We start from the raw sequence: 11,624 nt of genomic DNA, 5'->3' as shown, positions 1-11,624 counted from the left end.
GATAATTTTCTCAATTTTTTTTTTTAAAGGGATAAAGCCTGACCATTTTGCAACAACAAAATACTACGGTGTCCCGAACAAACAAGCCAAGGCTGTTCAATTTTCTCTTTCTTCAAAAATTCACTCCCCTAAAAAATTAAATTTTCCCCGAACCCCAAGGGGTGATATTTTATATTTTATTTACTCTTCTCACCTCGCAACACTTAAAAATCTCAGAAATTTTCTAAAAAACTTTGAGAGGTAAATTTAATTAAAAATGTTACTTTTGTTGACCAAACAATTGTAATTCGCGTTAAAAAATATTTAATTAACACAAAATATTTCCAGCTAAAATAAATAGAAAAAATGGCCAATATTTTGTTATAAAAGCAACCAAAATTCATCTAAAAACGAGTAGTTTATAACGGTATCGGTTCGCGAAAATATTCTTCCATCGATGCAAACGAAAAATTAAAAAAAAGAAATAAATTATAAAAAAATATTTTTGCCATGAAATTGCAATTGTGTCTCCTGGCGATTGCCACCTTATTCATGGGACAGACTTGGTCCAAGGATTGGTGGGAAAACGGGAATTTCTATCAAATCTATCCTCGCTCCTTTCGTGACAGTGATGGCGATGGCATTGGAGATTTGAATGGTAGGTGGAAGTGAAAGAAAAATTATTAAAAAAATCATTTAAAAAGCAAAGTGAAGGTTTGAAAAATAAATATAAACAGCTAAACGGAACCTGAAAAAAATATCATTAACAACTCAATTTGAAACTTTAAAAAATATTTTGAAAAAATTATTCTGTGGTGGCCTAAAAAAATTTAGAAAGTACTAAATGTGGAAGCCTTAAAAAAGTAATATTTAAAAAAATCACATCAAGGTGGCGCATTGAAAAAATATTCTTTAAAACCCCACATCGCGGTGGTGCTCATAAAAACTAATTCTTAAAAAATCCAGTCGGTGTTGACGTATAAAAAAATATTCAAAAATCTCCATTACGTAGTCGACTAGAATAAATAAAACAACCAGATCGTGGTGGCGCCCAACAAAAATATTCTTCAACAGATTATCATAATTATTGCCCTGGAAAAAATAATGTAAAAAAATACCTACTCCACACTCCACTTTTTGTGATCCAAACAAAAGTAAGGTTTAAATAATCCACTTTGTGGTGGCCCCGGACAAAGATTTTTTTAAAAACCCGACATAATGGTGGCGCTCTTCAAAAATGATTTATAAAAATTTACGTTACGTTGAGGTGTCGCTAGGAAAAAATATTTTCCTAAAATAATCCACATATAGATGTTGGAAGCAAACATTTTTTTTAAAAAATACAAGTTATTAAAAATTCTTTTTTTAAAAAGTCCGCTTTCAGGAGTTCCTATAAAATTATATTTTCTAAAAAATCCACGTTGAGGTGTCGCTAGGAAAAAAATTCACCCAAAAGAATCCACGTTTAGATGTTGGAATAAAAAAAAATGTTCTTTAAAAAAAATACAAGCTATTAAAAAATCTTTTGTTAAAAAATCCGCTTTCAGGAGTTCCTACAAAAAAATATTCTCTAAAAAATCCAAGTGTCGCTTGCAAAAAAATCTCCCTAAAAAATCCAGGTTTAGATGTTGGAGGAAAAAAATGTTCTTAAAAAAATACAAGCTATTAAAACAACTTTTTTTTTTTAAATCCGCTTTCAGGAGTTGCTATAAAAATATTCTCTAAAGAATCCACGTTCTGGAGTCGCCAGAAAAGATATTCTTTGAAAATATCCAAGTTCAGATGTCGCTCGAAAGATGTATTTTTTAAAAAAATCCAAGTTCAGAAATCGCTAGAAAAAATATTATTAAAAAAATCGACATTCAGGAGTCGATAGGAAAAATATGTTTTGAAAAATTCACCTTGTGATGTAGCTAAAAAAATATATTCCTTAAAAATTAACGTTGTGATGTCGCTAGAAATTTTTACTGAAATTTTCAATTTCTACGTTGAGGTGTCGCTAGGAAAAAAATATTCCCAAAAGAATCCACGTTTAGATGTTGGAAAAAAAATATTCCTTAAAAAAATACAAGCTATTGAAAAATCTTTTTTTTAAAGATCCGCTTTCAGGAGTTCCTACAAAAAAATATTCTCTAAAAAATCCAGGTTCAGGAATCGCCAGAAAAAATATTCTTTGAAAATATCCATGTTCAGATGTCGCTCGAAAGATGTATTCTTTAAAAAATCTAAGTTCAGAAATCGCTAGAAAAAATATTATTAAAAAAATCGACATTCAGGAGTCAATAGGAAACATATGTTTTGAAAAAATCACCTTGTGATGTAGCTAAAAAAAGTTAAAAATTAACGTTATGGTGCAGCTAGAAATTTTTTGAAATTTTCAAGTTCCACGTTGAGGTGTCGCTAGGAAAAATGTTTCCCTAAAAAATCCACATTTAGATGTCAGAAGAACAAAAATATTCTTTAAAAAATACAAGCTATTAAAACATTTTTTTAAATCCGCTTTCAGGAATTCCTATAAAAAGATATTTTCTAAAAAAATCCACGTTGAGGTTTCGCTAGGAAAAAAAATATTCCCAAAAGAATCCACGTTTAGGTGTTGGAAGAAAAAAATGTTTCTTTAAAAAATGCACGCTATTAAAAAATCTTTAAAAAAATCCGCGTTCAGGTGATCCTATAAAATAATATTTTCTAAAAAATCCAGGTTCAAGAGTCGCTAGAAAAAATATTCGTTGAAAATATCCACGTTCAGATGTCGCTCAAAAGATATATTCTTTAAAAAAATACAAGTTCAGTAATCGCTAGAAAAATATTCTTAAAAAATCGACATTCAGGAGTCGATAGGAAAAATATGTTTTGAAAAAATCACCTTGTGATGTAGGTGATGATGTGACTTCCTACAAAAAATATCCTCAAAAAATCCAGATTCAGGAATCGCAAGAAGATATATTCTTTGAAAATAACCACGTTCAGATGTCGCTGGAAAGATGTATTCTTTAAAAAAAATCCAAGTTCAGAAATCGCTAGAAAATTTATATTCAAAAAGTCGGCATTCAGGAGCCGATCGGAAAAATATCTTTTGAAAAATGCACCTTGTGATGTAGCTAAAAAAAATATATATTCCTTAAAAATTAACGTTGTGATGTCGCTAGAAAAAAAAATTAAATTTTCACGTTCAGATGTCGCTAGAAAAAATTCTTTAAAAAATAGTTCTGGACCTAGAAAGAAAAATATTTTTTGAAAAATTCACTTACAGTGGTCGCTAGAAAAATAGACTTTATTTTGGGCCTGGAAAAACGCATTCATTGAAAATTCCACCTTTTGCCGTCTCCTTAAAAATTAACGTTGTGGTGTCGCTAAAAAATATATTTTATAATTTTCACGTTCAGATGTCGCTAAAAAATAGTTCTGGTCCTGGAAAGAAGTTGTTGATAATTTATTTGCTAATCATTTAAATAATAAAATAATAAGTTTGTTGATGAGGAGAATTTTAAATGTAGATGGCGTTTCTTAGCATGAGAATTCTGAATGATATAAATTATTTTAGTTAATCAAATATAGATGGCGTTTCGGAAAAATATAAAGCACTCAAAAAATAGTTTAATGGCTTTCATTATTTAAATGGTTGCAAGGATGTTTGAGGATTATTTTCCCAGTTTCTTTCTCTTTATTTGGTAGCAAAAATAATTCAATTTTAATTATATAGAGTTTTTTTTATCCTAAACCCTTGTTTCCTGCCTTATGGCTTCAATCTCTAGATGTCAATTAATTCCCAATTTTATTTTCCACCACCAGGTGTCACCGAGAAACTCCAGTACCTCAAGGATATTGGCTTTACGGCAGCATGGCTTTCACCAATTTTCAAATCGCCCATGGCTGATTTTGGTTATGACATTTCCGATTTCTATCAGGTCCATCCGGAATATGGTACCATGGAGGATTTTGAAAATATGATACGAAAAGCCAAGGAGGTGGGCATTAAAATTATCCTGGATTTTGTGCCCAATCATTCGAGTGATGAAAATGAATGGTTCAAGAAATCCGAAGATAATGATCCCGAGTATCGGGACTTTTATGTCTGGCACAATGGCAAAGTGAATGCCACCACGGGAGAGCGTGAGCCACCCAGCAATTGGCTGAGTGCCTTCCGTTACAGTGCCTGGCAATGGAGTGAAAAGAGACAGCAATATTATCTCCATCAATTTGCCATTAAACAGCCTGACTTGAATTATCGCAATCCCAAGGTGGTGCAGGAAATGAAGAATGTCATGCGTTTCTGGTTGGCCAAGGGTATTTCCGGTTTTCGTATCGATGCAGTGCCATTTTTGTTCGAAAAGGAATTGGGCACGGATAACAACTATCCCGATGAACCGGTGGTAGAGAATGTGGCTGCCTGTCCAGATCCAGATGATTATTGCCATCTGCAGCATATCTATACGAATGATCAACCGGAAACTTTTGATATGGCCTATCAATGGCGTGCCTTGGCGGATGAATTTAAAAAAGAACATGGTGGCGATACCAGGATCCTGCTGACCGAGGCCTATACCAGTTTTGAGAATATTATGAAATTTTACGGGGATGGCCAAAGGAATGGTTCCCATGTGCCATTTAATTTTGATTTTTTGACAAATGTTTTGAATGACACATCGGCGGAGGATATTGTGGGCCACATCACCAAATGGTTGGATCGCATGCCCAAGGATGTCTATGCCAATTGGGTGTTGGGTAATCATGACAACAAGCGGTTGGCATCAAGGTTGGGTGTAAATAGGGCCGATTTGTTTAATATTCTGCTGCAGACTTTGCCCGGCAATGCTGTTACCTATAATGTAAGAGGGGTGGAGGGGGAGGGTAAAAATCGAGAATTGAAAAGTTTTGATTTTAATTTTTTTAGGGCGAAGAATTGGTAATGACTGATGTCTTCATTAGCTGGGAGGATTCAGTGGATCCCCAGGCCTGTAACGGCAATCCCCAGACCTACTATGGCCTGTCCCGAGATCCTGCTCGCACACCCTATCAATGGGATGCCTCATATTTGGCTGGTAGGAGGAAAATTTATTAAGAACTCCAGAAAATATTTTGAATCAAATCTTTTTCAGGTTTCACCACCGGCGATCACACCTGGCTCCCGGTGGCCGATAACTATGCCACCGTCAATGCCCTGGCCCAAATGCGTGCCCCTCAATCCCATTTGCAGATATTCAAGAAGTTGCTCAAACTACGCAAGGAACCCTCCTTCCAGGATGGCGAACTGAATATTCAAGCCATTCCCAATGACATCATTATCTATTCACGCCAGAAGACCGGCAGTGATCTGTATGTTGTGGTCCTGAATTTGGGTAAACAGGATCAGACCATCAATCTGAATCAATACTATCAGCTGGGTAGTCAGGCGGAAATTATTACCACTTCGGTGCATTCGAAAAATGTTGATGGGTAAGTGTTTTGGGGAGGGGGATTTTTGAATGGAAATTTAACAGCTGACATTTTTTAATCCTGTAGGCAAGTCATAAATCCTGGCCAGTTTGTGGCCGAAGCTGAGGTGGGAACGGTTTTGGTGAAGGTGTAAAAATATTGAATAAAAAATTCAATAAATCCTGTAGAGGAATACAAAATCAGCAGCGAAATAAAATGTATTTCAAAAATAATTCAATATTTTTTCTTTCAAGGATAATGCAAGGACCAAAGGAAAAGGATTTAAAAAAAAAATATTTTTTTAAAAAATATTTTTTAAAGAAATTAACAAACGTGTTTTTAAAAAAAATATTTTTTAAAGAAATTAACAATCGTGGATTTTTTAAAAAATATATTTTTAAAGAAATTAACAAACTTGGATTTTTTAAAAAATATTTTTTAAAGAAATTAACAAACGTGGATTTTTTTAAAATATTTTTGGGAGAAATTAACAACCGTAGATTTCTTAAAAAAATATTTTTTGAAGAAATTAACAAACGTGGATTTTTTAAAAATAATTTTTTTAATATTTCAAACAACTTGGATTTTTAAAAAATATTTTTTTAATGTTTCAACAAACGTGGATTTTTTAAAAAATATTTTTTTAATGTTTCAACCAACGTGGATTTTTTTAAAAATATTTTTTTAAAGTTTCAACTAACGTGGATTTTTTTAAATAAATTTTTTTTAATGTTTCAACCAACGTGGATTTTTTAACGTGGATTTTTTTTCAACGTTTCAGCCAAAGTGGATTTTTTAAAAAATATTTTTTCAATGTTTCAGCCAACGTGGATTTTTTAAAAAATATTTTTTAATTTTTCAACCAACGTGGATTTTTTTAAAAATATTTTTTTAAAGTTTCAACTAACGTGGATTTTTTAAATAATATTTTTTTAATGTTTCAACCAACGTGGATTTTTTAATAAATGTTTTTTCAACGTTTCAGCCAAAGTGGATTTTTTAAAAAATATTTTTTCAATGTTTCAGCCAAAGTGGATTTTTTAAAAAATATTTTTTCAATGTTTCAGCCAACGTGGATTTTTTAAAAATTATTTTTTCAAAATTTCAAACACCGTGGATTTTTTAAAAAATATTTTTTCAATATTTCAAAAAAACGTAGATTTTTTAAAAAATATTTTTTCAATGTTTCTACCAACATGGATTTTTTAAAAATTATTTTTTCAATGTTTCTACCAACATGGATTTTTTAAAAATTATTTTTTCAATGTTTCTACCAACATGGATTTTTTAAAAATTATTTTTTCAATGTTTCTACCATTATGCGTTTTTTTAAAAAATGTTTTTTTAATGTTTCAACAAACGTGGATTTTTTAAAAAATATTTTTTAAACAAATCAACAATCGTGGGTTTTTTAAAAAATATTTTTTAAACAAATCAACAAACGTGGATTTTTAAAAAAAATTTTTTTCAAAGAAATTAACAAACGTGGATTTTTTAAAAAAAAATTTTTTCAAAGAAATTAACAAACGTGGATTTTTTAAAAAAATTTTTTTAAAAAAATTAACAAAAAAAAGTGGATTTTTTTAAAAAAAAATTTTTAATAAAATTAACAAACAAATGTGGATTTTTTAAAAAATATTTTTCAAAGATATTAACAAACGTGGATTTTTTTAAAAATATTTTTTTAAAGAAATTAACAAACGTGGATTTTTTAAAAAATATTTTTTAAAGAAATTAACAAACGTGGATTTTTTAAAAATTATTTTTTAGAGAAATGAACAAACATGGATTTTTTAAAAATTATTTTTTAGAGAAATGAACAAACGTGGATTTTTTAAAAATTATTTTTTAGAGAAATGAACAAACGTGGATTTTTTAAAAATTACTTTTTAGAAAAATGAACAAACGTTGATTTTTTAAAAATTATTTTATGAAGAAATGAACAAAAGTTTTTTTTTTTAAATTATTTTTGGAGAAATGAACAAAAGTTTTTTTTTTAAAAATTATTTTTGGAGAAATGAACAAAGTTTATTTTAAAAATTATATTTTGGAGAAAAATATTTTTCAATATTTCAAACAACGTGGATTTTTATGTTAGCAGTCAGATAGCTTCTTGAATAAAAGACAAGTTGTGTAATTGATAGAAAGTAATCTTTACTGAACAAAGGTTTAAAGAGAAGTAGTTAGGTTACAATGAGATGATAGTTATAAAACCTAACGGAATACAACTTTAGTAAACTAGTACTAAAAGTATGAAGTAGTAAATGGGTTGTGAAACAAAACAGGGTGAATCTTCAGATGTATTTTACATACCCTACCTCAACCCATATACTATTTCCATAAACAGATAATTCGTTCAATTAATTTTCAGTTTGAAATAACATTTTCGAAAACTTGACATGTTTCTCTTTGGTCAAGCATTTAGTAAACATATCAGCTATATTAGTATCACTTGACACATATTCTAAAACAATGTCCTTATTTTCAAACTTTTCACGTATGTAGTGATATCTAATATCTATATGCTTGCTCCTTTTGTGAGCAACTGGATTTTCAACCATAAACTGGGCACTTTGGTTATCGCATCTTATTGTAGTCGCTGACTGGATAAATTCATGAAGTCCTATTTCAGCAAGTAGGCTTCTGATATAAACCACTTCTTTGGTGCCTTGACACATGGCAATATACTCGGCTTCCATGGAACTTAGTGCAACGATCTTTTGTTTCTTCGATTCCCAAGTTATTGGACCTCCAGCAAGAAAAATTACAAATCCACTAAATGATTTGCGGTCCACCACATTTGAGCCCCAGTCTGCATCTGTGTAACATACCAAATCATTAGAAGAACTGAATGATAACGTACCTTTTGGATTTTGCTTCAGGTATCGCAAAACATTTTTGGCTGCAACAAAATGCTCCTTGTGTGGATGACTATTAAACTGCGAGAGCTTTGACACGATGTGTGATATGTCAGGACGTGAGGCAGCAGATAAATATGTCAGCGATCCTATTAACGACTGGTATATTTTTACATCAAATCCATGACAGTTATCTTCTTTACAAGCTTCCAAGACCGTTCCAGCCACAAAAGGGGTAAACAATGGCTTACATTGTTCCATATTCCATTCTCGAATCAATTCTTCTGTATACGATAACTGATGTACTGATATATTTCCTCGAGGACCGTCTCTTTTTATCTCCATCCCCAAATAGTAATTGACCGGACCTCTGTCAATCGCATCCACATACTTATTCAAGCTCAGTACCACCTCGCTTAATGTGTTCTCCTCTGAACATGCGAGTAAAATATCGTCGACATAAATAGCCAACATTACCAATTCTCCCTCCTTATGCAACACGTACAAGCAACTATCAGTCTTGCAGCGAACAAAATTTAAATCGAGCAATATTTGGTTTATTTTGCGATACCAATCTCGGCCAGCCTGTTTGAGACCATAAATAGATTTTTTTAGCTTGCAAACTCCATTTGGGATATTTTTGTCAATAAACATAGGCGGCTGCCGCATATAAACCTCTTCTTTCAATTCACCATTAAGGTATGCAGAAACAATATCGATATGGTTGACAAGCATCTTCCGACCAGCAGCAACAGCAAACAACATTCTAATAGCAGTAAATCTCACAACTGGGGAGTACGTTTCATTATAGTCAATTCGGAACTTTTGAGAGAATCCCTGAGCAACAAGTCGTGCCTTGTGTTTAACAATATTTCCAGAAGGGTCTCTCTTGGTGACAAACACCCACTTACAACCAACAGTATTCTTTCCATCTGGTCTCTCCACAAGTTCCCATGTGCTTTTTCTCATCAGTGACTCATATTCCTCTCTCATTGCCTTTCTCCAGTCATTTGCGTTGGAAGATTGCATCGCCTCCTCAACCGTACTCGGATCTTTATTAATTTCTTCGACTTTATTTACAATTTGAGTAGGTTCCACAACGAATATTTTTTTTGGTCGTCCTTTTCTTCCCGTTTTCACTATTTTCGGCCTACCTCTTTTTCTTTTCTCACCAACTTGCGCGTTGACTGATCCATCCGTTGAGAATTCACTATGGTTGTCATCCGATTCATTTGCATTGTTGCTCTCTTGAATTCCTCTTTCGGGTTGACATTCGCTATCGGGAAAAGGTTGAAGATTTAATTCAACATTAAACCAATCATCTTTGTTCCGCTTTATTCCATCATCCGTATCGACTGTATTTGTAAATTTCTTTTCAAAGAAAACAATATCACGAGCAATAACAATATTTCTGCATTCTTTGTTGTATAATCGGTAGGCCTTCGACTGGTGTGCATAACCAACAAAAACATATGGCTTTCCTTTGGGTTGTAGCTTAGACCGACCTGGCTTTTTGTCCAAGGCAACAACGTCGCATCCAAAACATCGAAGATGAGCCACTGTAGGTTTTCTACCAAACCAACATTCATAGGGCGTCTTGTTTTTCAAAACCTTTGATGGGCAACGATTCCTTACGTATGTGGCTGTGTTGACGGCTTCGGACCACAAAGAATGAGGAAGGTTAGAGTCACATAACATACACCGCGCCATCTCAACTACGGTTCTGTTTAATCTTTCGGCAACTCCGTTCTGCTGCGGGGTGTATTTTACTGTAGTCTGGTGTTCTATGCCTGCCGACGATAAATACAGTTGAAATTCGTTAGACAAATACTCACTCCCGTTATCGCTTCTTAGAATTTTCATTTTACAACCAGTCTGTCTTTCTGACATCGTACAGAAATCTTTGAAAACTTTAAGGGCGTCTGATTTTTTTCTCAAAAAATAGATTGTCGCGAAGCGTGAGTAGTCGTCAATAAAAGATATGAAATATCTGGAACCACCTTCGCTTACAACTCGCATTGGACCGCATATATCCGAATGCACTACCTCTAATGGCTTCTTACTGAAACGTTCTCCATATTTAGTAAACGGCTTAACAGTCATCTTGCACATAGCACATGTCACACAATCGATTTCAGCTTTTGGGTCTATGGCCAGTCCTCTCACCATTTCCAGATTCTGTAACTTTTCCATATCTTTGCAATTTAAGTGGCCCAGCCTACGATGCCACAGCGCATTATCAGCTTTCTCGTTCACCATCATCAATTCCTCTTTCACATAAAATGTTGTGGTAAATATTCCACCTTTAGGCTGAGCTTCGAAAATCAAATGATTGTTTTTATTTTTTGCGCACACATTCTCTTTCGTAAATCGCACGTTATGTCCATGCTCAATTATTTTGTGAACAGACAAAAAATTTGCATTTAACATTGGCACGAAGAGTACATTGCATAGAGTAATGTCGGTAAACTCCGATTTCAAATTTACATTGCCTATGCCCTCAGCAAATACACAATCACCTGATGCCAGCATTACCTTTTGCCTAAGTTCTCTTAATGAAGAGAACACACATTTATTTCCACTCATATGTGATGATGCGCCACTGTCTACAATCCACTCATTTGAGTTTAAGCTGCTCGATTCTCTGGCTGTCATTATCATCGCTTTGCTATTGCAATTCGCCTTAATGTGACCTCTCTTTCCGCATGAGTAACATCGAATATTTTTGTGCCTGTGCTGCTCACCGCTCTCTTTTTCATGTTTGCCTTTCTTCTTATTCGCCCGCCTTGAATTCGCCGCAAACACGTGTTCATCACCATTTACTATTTTCTCTCCTCGACGTTGATGCTCTTCCAACACTTTGACCTTCAACTGATCCCAACTAGGCAGAATGTCTCTACTCTCCATCGCCACTATGAAGCTTTCATATTCGTCGGGGAGACTGCACAACAACAATAAACTTACAAAATCCTCTGGTAGTGAAACGTCAATTTCTCTTAATGATTCCACCATTGAGCTGAACTCATTTATTTGTTGTTGGTATCCAATCGAATCTTGAATTTTAAATCTAACCAACCTTTTGAACAAATTTACCTTCCTGGCGGGAGTTTTGCCAACATATGTGGAACTTAATTTGTTCCAAGCTTCCTTAGCATTTTTGCACGACTTCACGTGTATTAATTCCGACGGCTTTATACAAAGCGTGATTGTTGCTAGCGCCTTAGAATCAATCACTTTCCAAGCAGCCTTTTCCTCTGCGGTTGCTGTTATTGGACATGTCCCATCTATGACACTCCAATAGTCCAAAGTGATTAACAAGCTCTTCATATGGACCGACCAACTTGAATAGTTATCTCCACACAGCTTTTCTAT

The 11,624-nt window shown here is 33.3% G+C and overlaps 1 protein-coding gene across 1 annotated transcript; it reads left to right on the top strand.

The window, feature by feature from the left end:
- Positions 1–474: 474 nt before the first annotated feature.
- Positions 475–5,606, top strand: LOC101896409 (maltase A1-like). The gene is made up of 5 exons (XM_005186270.4): positions 475–637; positions 3,772–4,808; positions 4,874–5,021; positions 5,079–5,415; positions 5,482–5,606. The coding sequence occupies exons 1-5, from the start codon at positions 490–492 to the stop codon at positions 5,546–5,548; spliced, it is 1,737 nt and encodes a 578-aa protein (XP_005186327.2). The 5' UTR covers positions 475–489; the 3' UTR covers positions 5,549–5,606.
- The last annotated feature ends 6,018 nt before the right edge of the window (positions 5,607–11,624 follow it).

This window comes from Musca domestica, unplaced genomic scaffold (assembly GCF_030504385.1).
Source record: "Musca domestica strain aabys unplaced genomic scaffold, Musca_domestica.polishedcontigs.V.1.1 25, whole genome shotgun sequence".
In the NCBI taxonomy this organism is placed as follows: Eukaryota; Metazoa; Arthropoda; class Insecta; order Diptera; family Muscidae; genus Musca; species Musca domestica.
This window is presented reverse-complemented; position numbering and strand designations above follow the sequence as displayed.

Bases quoted from the DNA above. Each gene is read 5' to 3' on its own strand.
- LOC101896409 (XM_005186270.4), top strand. From the start codon at position 490: ATGAAATTGCAATTGTGTCTCCTGGCGATTGCCACCTTATTCATGGGA. The intron at 4,809-4,873 runs GTAAGAGGGGTG...TAATTTTTTTAG, and splicing joins GCAATGCTGTTACCTATAAT to GGCGAAGAATTGGTAATGAC. The intron at 5,416-5,481 runs GTAAGTGTTTTG...TTAATCCTGTAG, and splicing joins CATTCGAAAAATGTTGATGG to GCAAGTCATAAATCCTGGCC.